Genomic DNA, 13,747 nt, shown 5'->3' with positions numbered 1-13,747 from the left:
GTGTGCCCAGTAATGTCCTGTTTCTGTATGTCTCTATGCATGGTGCAGCGCATACACAGCCGTGGACAGAAAACCCTCGGGCCGAGCTGGCCTGCTCAACCGTGGAATTTCTCAGTTTTGGAGGTGTTCTAATTCAACTAGCTTTGTTCTCCTCGGGGACCGGCTACGTTTGGATCTCTCCCCCCTTCTCATGAAAACAGTGCAGCGTTGACTTGGACCGCTCTGTCTGTTCCACACAATTGTTTTGTGATGGTGGGATGTCTGGCCTTACATTTCCTTTTTGATTAGTGTTCAGAGGCAGGGCCCTGTTGGCAGGCATATCTAATCATCGCTACCGCGGCTGGAGAGAGAGGCTAAGCTCACTTGTTGCATCTCCCACACTCCCTTTCCTCTGGCTGCATGCATGCTGTAAACGACCGCAATGAAAACAGTTGCCGGGCAGTCGTTTTACAGTCATGACATGTATGTTTATTTATATTGAAATGCGATATACAGATATTGTTACATATACTCAGTATTCACAGCTCTATCAATAATTCTGACTCTAATAAGATAATAATCTTCACATTTTGTTTATGTTTATTCAATTGTGTAAATTCACTTATATGTTTATTATTGAAGTCATAGTTACAGATGCTGTATTGTAGAGCATAATAATTGCAGTACAATTCAACTTTATGACCTCATTATTAAAACATGCAATTTAATTAAACCTCTCTGACATTGTCAACAACCTAAAGTTAATTACAGACATCATACATATAGACTTTATGGTTGTATTTGATTGTATATTCTATTGCAGTTTGTACAGGTGAACATAGTAAAGTGGCTGGTGAAAGGTATATTTACCCATATTTTAGAAAAGGAATAACTGAAAGTTGAATGGATGTGTTTTGTATTTATGCTATTTCCTACTTTTGAATTGTCATTTGGGTGTGTGTTATAAGTACATATTTGCACATGTAATGTGCCATCCACTACCGTGAAGAAGGTTGTTTTTGCCTCAGAGCAAGTTTTGAAGCATGAATACAATCACTTAATCCCTGGTGTCTGTTAAAACACGCTCCGGTGAATTATTAGCTTCTAAATTAAGGACTCTTTATATTCTGGATAATTGGGGGTGTTGTAAATACTCAGTTGTTTAGAAGAGGTGCACCTACACATTTTCTAAAGAGGCTGTGTATAATTACGAGCTCAACCCAACAGAAAAGTAGCTTTTCTCTGTTTATGCTATGTAGCAAGATGTGTCTTGAAATGTCAGCTGGCGTTATGATTTACGCTCCTGTGTGTTTCTGGTGTGTCAGCAATTCTGTACATGTTCAGCACAGGATTCCTGTGGCTGTGCAACACACACACACACACACACACACACACACACACACACACACACACACACACACACACACACACACACACACACACACACACACACACACACACACACACACACACACACACACACACACATAAGGCTAGTTGTTTCTCAGCCCACACCAACAGATTTCTTCTCTTTTCCTCCGGGTTCCAGGGGAATTTGAGGGAAATTCAATGTTGCCGCTAAATCAATTTTATTTGAAATTCCTAGGGATGTAGGCAGAGTGCAGAGAGGGAAGTGAGATTGTGCCAGGCAGGTGTTTGTAAATGAGAAACAGGGGACAGGAGCAGAGGAGACGGCAGCATTCTCCGGCTCTCCTGTGGCCTGGCTCCACTACAAGCCTTCCTCCCCATATTGTCTCCTGCTTTTATATTAATTACAACTTGTATTATCAGCTGCCAGTTGCTAACCCCAGCAAATAGAAAAGGCTGCCCCTAGAGACCACGCTTCTTTTGTATCTTATTCTCTATCTAGTCCTATTGTGTGAGTGTGTGTGCGTTCCCGTCTGCACATGTATGTGCTTTTGCTTGCTGCCGTCCCCCTCCTCCTCCTCCTCCTCCTCCTGGTAACACTGCTCTTTAACACAATTAGTGAAGAGCATGGAGTGAACCATGTTTGACTCCTAATTATGCCCAGCTTTAGGGAATAGTCACATGGGCTAGAGGCCTTATTTTCTCTTTTGCTTCTTCCTCTATTTTTCTTCATCTCCTTGTGTATGTTGAAGAAGACTGTTTGGGTGACATGATTTTTTTTCTTCCCAACTTGTTTGAACTTTATCAGACCCACGAGGGTTGTGACAAAATGGTTGTGTGTGTTTGCGCTGTGCGGCGTCTGTTGATGCAGCCTCCATAGCTCAGAGAGGCCCACTAAATTATTCATGGGGAGGAAAGGCTGTTGCTTTTGTCGCCTTGTTGAGCGTGGAAAGTTAACGCTTTTGTTGTGATATTTTGTTGTCTTGTTTTGCAGACAGCGTTATGAATGAGACATGACTCACAGGTATTAAACGAGGAGAGTGTTCTTCATTAACGATATCTGCTGCATATTCACTGGGCGTAGAGTGTACTGTATTATTGTTATTAGGTCATATAAAGTGCTGCGCTCTGCTTTTTGCCCAATAAGAAACAAACCAACAAAGCATTATCTATATCCCTGCATACAGGCCCATTAAACCCCCAGGGTAGCAAATCACAGCAAAATATCATTCCCTTTAACACCATTAGCTGTGGTGTCTTTGAATTTAATTTAGTGCCAGCACCATTAAAAATGACACATTACTCTGCAATGATAGCTAAATTAAGTCCTATCGATTCAGCTGTTGCATTAAAACTGTGCTGTGGCCATTGCTGGCGAGTGGTACAGAGAGAGAGAGAGTGAACAAGAGTGTGTGAGAGCAGCCAGCATAGTTTGTCAGGTCTGTCTCGCATCTTGCCGACAGTGGATGTCTCATTGTGAGGAAGTAGAACCCAGTCATTTTCTTCTCTTGGAACAACAACGGCCCAGCTCTGGCTAAATACATTATACAGTCTGGTACTCTTACCTCCTTCCCTGTTTGTTCCACATGACATACAGAATTAGACTGTTTTCAGAGGGTTGATGAGGTTTTCCCACATTAGTGATTGTACGCAGCATGCTGTGTTGAGAATAACAGACAACAGACCTTGTTCCCATGAAGTATGCCATGTGGTGATCAGGGCCACATCGAGCAGGGACATTTTCCCCTCCGTTCACTCTGGAGGGCTAAAACCCACGCACAGGCTTTTGTTCACCCTGTCTTCGTACCCCACTTCTGAGCAATTCTCCGAGCTCTTTATCTGATTGCCATCCGGTGAACAGCTGACGCTGAGAGGGCCTTGAGTGGAGCGGAGGGTCTGAAGGGCCTTGTGTGTTTCTGTCTGCTGTTTTCAGCTCCGAGCTGTTTGAGAAAACAGCCCTCCTTCCCCAAAAAACTTAGCAGATAAAAGGGCCTGGCTCACAGGCATAGCAGCAGCATCAACAGCAGAACAAGCAGCAGCACATCAGGGCCGCACACCCAGGGGAGCTCGGCAGCCGCTTGTCTTATATCCTCTGTTTCCCTGCAAACCATCATAGTCTCCGGGCACTATCCTGTCTGTCCTCCACCAGTACAGCTCACTCTGACTGGGGCACCACAGCAGGCAGGCAGGCTCCTCTCTGGCGGGAGCTGAAGGAAAAGAAGTTCATCAGGAACTGAAGTTAGACAAAATGGTAAAAACGGTCTCTGTTTTGGAATACTCTGTGGCGTGTACATTTTCCTCCTGCTTTCTTATGTATGTATATGTGTTGCTGTGTGTTTGAGGGAGAGAGAAAAAATACATAGCGGGAACCGAGAAGTGGGTTGAGGTTTGTGGGAAGCCTTGGTGCAGGCCTGTGTTTGTTTGGCTTGGGCTCGGCTCAAGGGGCCGCTTCTCCCGGGGCCCCAGACAACGTTGGGCTTACGTTCGCCAACATGTTGTCATCGTGCTCAGGTGACAGGTTAAATTGGGAAAGACTAGCTAGGGTTTTGTAAACCGTATTAACTCTGTGTGAGAGGCTTTTCAGCGTGTATGGGATCGAGAATAGTAAATGACGTGATCCGTCTGTCCCTCTTTTGCCTGAATGGCAGAGGAAATTCCACCTCCAGCCTGCCTTCATGTGGCACTGATAAAGCCTTTCCTGTACAGTAGAAAATCCTGTTTCCCCGTGAGCACCGACAGGGCAGAGGGAATGACCAGGAAAGAGAGCAGAAGGAGAGAAACTGAGCTGAACGAAAAAAGAAAGACGCCTTAAAAGCTATGAATTTGTTTATGGACATTTCTTTGAAGTTAGCCAGCAGAGATTTAACACTTTTTTTCAGCATGTGTTTGTATATATAAAAGTGAGTGTGTGTGCATGTGTGTTTATACTTCTTGCTCTATTATGTCATTAGCATGTGTGCGTAAGTGTATTTCTGCAAGCCTCTGTGGGCGTGTGTCTATGTCGCTGTGGGCGTGGACACATTTTTGGCAGATTAGCAGGAGAATCACTGTCATATCTTATTTTCATTTCTGACAGTGGTAATGATTAATGGCGGCTGTGGTGTGTTTGGACTTTTTACCTCTATATTTCTCACTTGACACGGAAGTCTCAATTGGTTATGGTATAAACGAACTCCACTGGGCTCTGCCATGTGTGTTTAGACAATTACTCACAAGTGCTCCACTTGCAACGTTCAAAATCAGACGCCACATTAACAGTGCTGCATTTTGCTCTCATGCATTAATGAAACACTTTGATTACAGTGTTTTGACTTATTGCCAGCTGCTTTAGTGCATTAGTTACTTTCTATTCATCTAAGATTTTAGTGGCATCGTTGATTGTCTGCTAGCAGGGAAATATGCGATGGGGCTCTTCGGCTTGCCAGGAGAATGTAAGCAGGCCAAGGACCTTCACAGTGCCTGTAGACTCTTACAGATGTCACTCACTTTTCCAGTATACTCATATGGTCTCTTTCTCTCTCTCTCTTTTTCTCCTCCCCTTCTCCCGCCTCCCTGCTCTCTCTGCTCCTGGTTTGCGGTTTGGATGGGGAATGTGGATGGATGCACGGATGGATCCCACGCTCGCTCCGCTCTTCTCAAACCTCAGAACCCAGCTTCCTGGAGAGACCATGATGACGCCACCTCCACACACTCCGCCGGCACACCGGGGCCCTCCAGCGGGGGACACGCTTCACAGAGCGGTGACAACAGCAGCGAACAAGGTGAGCCAGCACAGAAATGGGCATGCACACACACACACACACACACACACACACACACACACACACACACACACACACACACACACACACACACACACACACACACACACACACACACACACACACACACACACACACACACGCACACACACATTTCCACATGCCCTTGTGCACTCAAGCGCGGAGACATAAACATACATAGATGCAGGAGCAGGTCCATGCAGGACATATTAATCATCATGCATGGGTAGAGTTGCCAACACTTCCCTTCAACCCTGTTTAATGTGAGATCTACACTGAATAGATGGCACATCTCTCTATACATATACGTCCCAGTCCCTTCTTTTGCACATTGGATTATCCTGCTTTTTGAATGGCGTCCATGTAAACACATAGTCACACCTAAAAATGAACCTGCTTATCACACTCTCTCTCAAAAGCAAGCAACAGCGACTGTCATACACCAGCCTAGTAAAGGGCTTTCCAGAATGTTGCTATTTAGAGAGCCTAACAAAAGCTGGTGATTAATACTATGTTTCTGCCAGTTCTTGATTGCATTTAAAGCATATCAAGTTTGCTCACACAACAGCCACTCATAATGTCTTAGTGAGCCTTCTGTTATCTAGTACACGACCTGCCAACTGTAATAATGCATTTCAAAACAAATGTATTTGAATTTTTTACAGATAGCTTGTGCAAGTCTGATCTATCTGCCTTGTATTTTTGTCACGGTCCATATCAAATTTGACATGTAAACGAACAGAAGCATATGCTGTTAGTTAAATTCAGAGGTGAGGACAAGCATCAAAACATTGTGAGGTTAAATTTGTTTATTAAATGCAACTGCTGCCTGAACTAAGACAACAGATGATAAGCTCTTGGCCTTTCCTTTCGTGCCTTCCCCTTGTTTTGAATGCAGCAAGATCTCATTTCAATGGCAGAAGAATATGTGTGTGTGTGTCTGTATCCGTGTGTACCCTCTGGCAGTGTCCACGGTTTTGCATGAAATTTCATCACGCTGTCTACACACACAAACAGGCTCAAACACTCAGACACACACTTATAACAGCTCGCTCACAGACTGAGGCCGCTTGTCTTGTCCCATTCAAGACTATCGTTTTGCCGATAAGCGATCAAACGTATCGATGGGATGTTTGTCTGTGGTGGGGCCGTTTAAATCATTTTCTCCTCTTCAGAAAGAAGCAGCAGTTGAACCATTACTGACCACAGACCAGGGGCCACAGCAAACCTCTGTGGTTGGCTGTGTCAGGACTAGTTGGATCACAGGCTAGTTGATGATAGCTAGGCCTTGGCTAAGCAACAGGATATGTCTATTTGACAATATAAGCATAATGGAGAAATTAGGTACAATAAAATTACACTAATAAGAATAGGGATAAATCACCATGTTCTTTGCCGCTCCATAGTGGGCCAATAAAAGGAAAAGAAACAAAAAGAGAAGACAAAATAAAGTGTTGGATATCTGGTAGTAATAATATTATGTAAAAACACTGCATAATTGCAGGTCAGAAGAAACAGCATGAGTGGAGTTTTTGCACTCATCTGTGCAATTACAAGTAGCATGGGAGATGAAGGCAGCAGGAACAACAGAGTGAGGAAGGGGGGGCGGGGGGCACGAGAGAAAGAAATGCACTGCCTATTGATTATCTTACACACATAAGTACAAGTGACCTGTAATCCACAGAGCACTTATCGACTCCTCTCCCCACCGTATCCAGTAACAGCGGATCAATACGGGCCAAAGACAGTTACGGTACAGCAACGCGCATCGGGCCAAGATAGGCCTGGACTAGATCAGGGCCAGAGCCTGACCCACACTAAATGTTTCGTGAAAAAAACCCACAAAGCAAGCATCACAGAATAAACGCAGAGATTTAAAACAAGGCGAAGCAAGAGACATTAAAGTACAGAGGTGAAAAGAGTATAGAAGGTGAAAAAGTATGCAGAGCGAGAAAAAGCAGAAGCAGAAAAAGAGAGAGGGCAGCTGATTTAATGGTCTAATGAGGCCGTCCTCCAGCCAGTTGTTTTGTGTGAGGCATGCTCTGACCTTTCGCTCCGCTCGGGAGCCCCGCCGCCTCATTTTTCACATTCTTGCAATTACGTTAACGCTTGAAGCGCTCGCTGACTCCCGACTCTGGCCCTTCCATTCTGACAAGAGCCGTCCCTCCCCAACCTCTCCACCTTTTCCCCCTTCTCTCCTCCACTCCACTCCACGCATGAACTCTCCTCCTTTCTCAATACATTTCCACATAAAATTTGTAGTCCACACTCTCAAGTCCACAGAGAAAATGTGAAATGTGTGCTTCACTTCAGTAATGGGGTCTTTAACAGCTTGGCCCCTGTTAAAAGGGGTGACGATGTGGATCAGTTGAGGAAGACAGGATAGATGGGCGCGGGAGGAGAGGGAGAAAGAGTGCGTGAGACCCTCAGTGCTTTTTGGTTTTAGCTGCCAAGGTAAACATTAACTCCCCTTCTCATCTTCCATCTTTAAAAGGTGTTGGGGTGAAAAAAATAAAATAAACTCAAATGTTATGCCAGAAACATCACTGTGTTGATTATATGAATGCACTCCATTTTCCCAAAGAATGGTAAAGCAGTCAATTGCAAAAAGAGTAAAATGTTTTAACTTTCCCTTTTCATTTGGCTGCTCTTAGGGCACGTACAGAAGTATAAATATCAGTATCACTCGCATACCTTTTAGTACTGTACATACAGGACTCAGGGTGGTTGCTATGAGCAGAATTCACTTCCACAAATCTTCGGCTTGTATCTCAGCATTGAGCATTGCTCTGAACCTCTGCCAAAAAACAATTTAACAAGTGCGCAAATATGTATCGCCCCTCTTGTGGAATAATTTATTGTCAAGCAGTAAACCAAGGTGAAGCATGCTCATAGCTGTGAGTAAAGATTGCCAGTTAAAGTTCTGACACATATGAAAAAGGTTTCGGTTGAGTACTAAGATCTGTAACCTCTCCCCAACCCCCGCTCTTAACATACTTTTCTTTTGGTGCTTTTTCTCAGAATTTCCCTCCGAAAAAAAGAAAATATGAATTATCACCCTCAGGGCAAATCCTGCACTCTCACTTACTGACTCTTAGAGAGTGACTCCCTATGTTCTAGCTAGATAAACACATTTCAGCATTTACGGGAGATGGTTCAGAAGGTAACACACAATAACTTCATTGGCTCTGCTCGCACTTCATTTTGATTAACAGTCCTTTGGAGCTCCTCCAAGCTAGCTTATCTAGAAACATCAGACACATCAGTTGCAGGGAGTTAAACTTGATAAATGTGCATGCCTTAAAATAGCAGTCGTTTCCAAGCAGGTGTCCGTAATATGTTAAACATCCAAAGTGTGATGGAGCAGCATGATGAAATACTCTGCACGTTTGCCCACACCAAACATAGTATAGTCAAAAGCACTCAGTCATGAATTGTAAATCCCCAACTCTGATTCAGCATGGTAGGTAACGTTTCCCCCCCTCTTGCTGTATGTGTATACGTATGTGTTTGAGTGTGTGTGCGTGCATGCCTCAGCTCCAGTCCACACTTGTAATTATTAGCTATGCATGAAGACCAAAATCCACGTTGACATTTTGAGTGGTGAGCAAAGGGGCTTTCTGTACGATTCTACTGTAAATGGGAAAGGCTCAGCAGAAGAGAGGAGAAAGCATTTTGTACATTTTCTCAGCAATTGAACAATCCCCACGCTCTGCGGATACACGGACTCCCCAGAGAGACTGAGAGAGGCTGAGATGGAGAGAAAGGGAGGAAGAGAGGGAGAGCTTGAGTGTTCGGCTCCAAGGGAGCATGCTGCGCTTGATGGTATTGTGGTACATGTGTGTGTATGCGTGGGGAGTGTGGTGAGCTCCCTTGGCCCTGACCAGGGGCCCCACTCAGCAAGGTCTTTGTGGTTGAGCTCACCAGAGGGGGGTCATTCCTGGTGGGGACACGACTCCCCGGGTCAGCCCAGAGAGCGCCAACATGAACAAGGCCTGTTGAATCTGGCGTTTTACAGACCTTTGGCTTTTCTTACAGCAACACTAAGGGCTAAAGAAGACCCAAACTTAGTGAGGAACATTTAAAAAAAGAAATGCAATCACAACAGAAAGATCAGCAGTCTGTGCTAAACGCAAGATGGAAGCCTTGATGCATTTTAGTAGCCTATACTCCATCTCTGGAGTGATCAGTGAGGTGTGTCTGTGTATAGAAAGTATATAGTGTGAGTGTGTGGGTGAGTTTCTGTGCATGTGCGTGTGTTAGCTGGTTCCCTCTAAGTGCCTGTTAGAGTTTAATTTAGTGTAGTAATTAAAGCTGAACACTGGCCCATAAACAACAGATAAACAATAAAGCAGACCCAAGCCCTGCTGTTTCATGGCTCTCACTCCCAGCTGTTGGAGCACTGATAATTTTTACACAGTGCCCCCACCTCGCCACAAAACAATGCTGAAGCAACAAGGGTGTGTATGCGTATATTTTAGTGTGTGATGGCAGAGGCCGAACAAAAAAAGGCCAGAGAAACACATAAACACACAGGATATGTCCACTTCCCCTCTCGAAAGAAAATGCACATGACCTCAGCAGAATGTAAGTGGAGCAGTTTGCCACCATAGCCCTTTACAAAACCAGCTCAATGGCAACAGCAATCACATAAACATTACAACAAGTGCAGCCAACTATTCAAATAATAATATAACTATAACTGGCTATATCTCTGCCAGTGTCAGCAAGTAAACTGCACTTCAACAGAAAACAAGCTCAAAATATACCTGCCTAATGAGGATAACAAGGCCACAGTGTTCCTCAACAGGCTACCATTTTAGCCTTGTCACTACATGTCAGCTCCATGTTAGTCAGGTGTCTGTTGTGAAAACAGTGCAGTGTGTCTGTCTGATGGTTTGTTGGGAAGGGGCAGGGCCATTGTTGAAAGCTGAGAAGTGTTGCAGTGGAGGGGGAGAAAACACGGTACGGAGGGGATACTTTCATGATCCCATTAGCATAAGAGAGGCTAAATTATTCATGTGGAGTGCTTAATCTATGGGGAAAAGTATAGTTAATGCACATAGTTTTAAAATGGATCTCTCCCTGCTTCTGCTCTAACACCAGATTCTTGCTGGATTCAGCATTCACGGGCATTTACGGGAATGGCTGTCACTCTCCTGTGCACACACACACACACACACACACATAGACATAGTGTGTGTGGGCATATGTGCACTCTTACTTAAGCGCTGCTGCACTTCAAGCTGTTTCAAGGGGCTCTGCTCTCAGGCTCATCCCCTCTCTCCCTCTCTCCATAAGTCCCTTTCTCATCTTCTCTCTCCCTCTCCTTCCATTTATTCCTCCACCTCTCTTTCTCCCACCCTCTCCCTCACACTCCTCTCCTCTCTCACCCATCTCTGTCTCGCGCTCGGCACCGCAGACTACCTGGCCCCTGTCCAAAATGTGATTTTCTCTCCTTCCTTCCGCTCTCTCTTCCTTTTTTTTGTACGTCTCTCTGTGTTTCTCCTGACCCTGTGTTACGTTCTTAGAGTCTATAGATGATGAGAGAAAAAAACACATGAAAACAAGGAAAGCAAAGGAACTGAAAAGGGATGCGGGCTGCCAGTAGATTCGGCTCCACTTCCAGTAACATACTTCTGAACCCACAACATCACCACTACTCCATCCACACTGCAGCTCATGCTTTCCCGCTTTTCCTCTTATCGTTTCCACTCCACTCTCCCTCAGTTCTGGCTGGGGCCTGGTCCCTCTGGTCCATAATCACGAACAGGCCCCCAGTGCGACCCGGCCCAACCCAGCCTGGCCTAGCTTGGCTGCGAACTGGGTCCTACACAGCAGGAAAGGCACATGAACTGGGTCAGCCTAATGTGCAAACTAATGTTTGGAGAACATAGGGAAAAAATTACCCAGATTATTCTGACAGCAGCTGAGGGGAATGTCTGTTTTGCACCATTAAGGGAAAGCTTGGGGGGAGACATTTGTTCTCTTTTCTTCTCTTTCTATGGGAAGTAGATGAAGATTGGCTTATCTGTGAGTGAGTTGAGAATAATTCAAAAGGTGTTTCAGGGAAGTATTCTTGACAGTAAAAAAGAGGGAGTGACTTTTTCTCTCTTTTATGCAAAGGCTTGGGCCAAAAACAAAGCTGAGTGCAGTGCTGTTGTGTCAGTTCATCGGGTTTACACACCCATGTTCCTTTGCTGATTACTCCAGTGCATGTGGTGATGAGGAGGAGTGCACAAGGGTCTGATGTAATACGTCTAAAAGGGATTTGAGCGTGTGCCCCAAAGGGCATTTCCTCGTCCATTAATGCTGCTGCCGCTGTGTTTTCACAAGGATGACAGTGCTTCAGTTCTTTAAAGGGAGCGTGTTTTCCCAGGATATTTTCTGTCTTGTTTCAGCAGGCTTGCCTGAAGGGGGTCAGCCAAGAAGTCACCCTTAAGAGGTGATAATCCAATTGCTCATGTCCTCACCAGATTTGTTTTCCGCTTGTCTGGCAGTGTGCTTGTGTCCGTATGTGTGTTTACAGAGAGTTTAAGCATGCGTGTGTAAATGGAATAGGCATAGAATGGGAAGCAGAGGCAGCAAGATGCCATTGGTTTTCTTCTGTGTCCAACCCCGGGCCCCATTCTAGATCAGAGAGAGGTTATGGAGGCCAAGTCTGTCAAAGGCACACCTGCAGGGAAAGTCCAAAAACCCTGACTGCCAGCTTACACAGGCCCGTTTAAGGTGTGCTTATTTGGAGTTTAACCCTGACTTCAAATGTCCTTTCCCTCTCTCCTCCTTTGTGTTTGACCAATGGGCCTTGTGCTCTTTTACTTTATTTTCCTTTCTTCTGCCTCCCTTGGCTCTTTAATCTCCTCCACCACCCCCACCCTCCCAATTCTCCTCCCCCTAATATCCGAACCCCACATCACAGAAAAGGTCCCTCCCAGAGACAGCAAGCGGTTGAGTAGAGTGGCTTAGCAAGGCCAGCTATAGCTTGTTCACTTGCTGTGTGGTTGTCCCTTGTGTAAACCAGGGTTTACACACTGAAGCATATTTGGAACATAGCAGAGCAGCTATACCCTACAGGTAGTGCTTTAACCATGCTGCCGCCATCCAAGAGAGTGGGAGGATCATAAAGGAAGTGTGTTACAATCCCGAGTTCTTCCTCTCTGCTGCTGATTTTCACGCGCACATCTTTCACGTTTATGCAAAGCTTTTGAGGGCATTATGCAAGATAAGCTCATTTTCTCGTCTGATTCCCACTCTAGTACATGCTTTAATGACTCTTAAAGCCAAGGGCTGCTTTTTTAGGCATAATAGAAGTCCCGCAGTCTCTCAGTTTCAACGTAGCCAGAGTGCTTTTTCCACACCTGATCACTTTTGTTCACCCATTTTATGGCTATTAGGGAGCAGGCGGAAGTGAGCGATTTGACAGTGGTTAGTGCCATGAGCCCTAATGTTTATTGGAAGCAAGCGTCTAATAATTTTTGATTACCCCAGAGGAGGTATTAGCCATGTTAGTCAGCAAGGATAATTTCTTATTTACATGCCCCAAGCAGTGAACACTCCGAAGGAACACTGGGGCTAAATGCGCAACAAAACGAATCAAACATGCCAAACGAGAAGCTCCATCCTGGCTGGCTGCAGGGCTGAAGCTGAGAAAACCTTCATTATGCATTTAACATAATTCATTTAGAGGGTTATCAATTTGCAGAATACAGAGAGGATGTTTGGAGGGGGAAGCAAAAACACCATATCAAAATGAGGGAAGAGAAAAAGGAACAAGGAAAAGCGAGATGAAAAGGAGAAAGATATTCAGGGATAGCTCACTGCCTGGATTTTTTTAAATGTTGTTCCAATTACACACTTTTCCATGTTCTGAGGCAGAACTTGCATGTTAAATCTCCTCTCTTTTACCAGTGTCCCGCTCCGCCCCCTAGAAATGCAGAAGCTGATTTATTTTTAATGAAAGCCATTTGGCAAAGGAGTTCTCTTCTATACATGTTTTTGTTGAGATTGAGGCTTCGCAGTTGTAGTTCAAATATTGCCTTTCTGTTCATTTAGGGTCGCTCTTTGTTTGGCCTCTGTCCTGCTTACTTAGGGGCTGCTTGTATCTGTCTCTCAGTGTGAATTTCAGGACAGTTCCTACATGTTTTCATTTTTCTCCCATGGCAACACACACACTAAGACCTTTAAAAGCATCTTTCCCTCTGCCATCAGGCAAGGATGACTAAGGCCCCATTAGAACAATTGCAGGAAACTTAGGGAGACGGGGACTGTTTCAAAGAATGAAAGCAGCCAGAAAACACCACTATCTTGTGATAACCAGTTATTTCTCTCTTTATCTAAACACAAAAACCTCCACCTTGGAAAAATTGCCCTCACTACATAGCTTCATTCAAAAATAAAACAATGAAATCAGAGAGGTAGGAAAAAGAGAGACAAAAAAAGAAAAAACATTTAACATTTTCCAAAGTAAGAAGGGGGGCTGCATTGTTTTTGAACGAATGCTTACTCCCAGGGATGCAGTCCTTAGACAACTGAGTGTCTGCAGGAGACATCTGTGAAGCCTGACCTTGTGACCCCGGAAAGAATGCTCTTAAGGTGGGGGGAAAACTGCCTTTACCACT

At 44.8% G+C, this 13,747-nt stretch overlaps 1 protein-coding gene across 5 annotated transcripts in view; it reads left to right on the top strand.

Annotated features, from left to right (window-relative positions):
* meis2a (Meis homeobox 2a) overlaps positions 1 to 13,747 on the top strand; it is a 77,061-nt gene that overhangs the window by 7,620 nt on the left and 55,694 nt on the right. For all 5 annotated transcript variants that reach the window (XM_034115275.1, XM_034115200.1, XM_034115351.1 and 2 more), the window contains exon 7: positions 4,994 to 5,108. In XM_034115275.1, the coding sequence (XP_033971166.1) occupies positions 4,994 to 5,108 (115 nt within the window). The remainder of the gene's footprint in view (positions 1 to 4,993; positions 5,109 to 13,747) is intronic.

Source organism: Trematomus bernacchii, unplaced genomic scaffold (genome assembly GCF_902827165.1).
Source record: "Trematomus bernacchii unplaced genomic scaffold, fTreBer1.1, whole genome shotgun sequence".
Taxonomy (NCBI): domain Eukaryota; kingdom Metazoa; phylum Chordata; class Actinopteri; order Perciformes; family Nototheniidae; genus Trematomus; species Trematomus bernacchii.
This window is presented reverse-complemented; position numbering and strand designations above follow the sequence as displayed.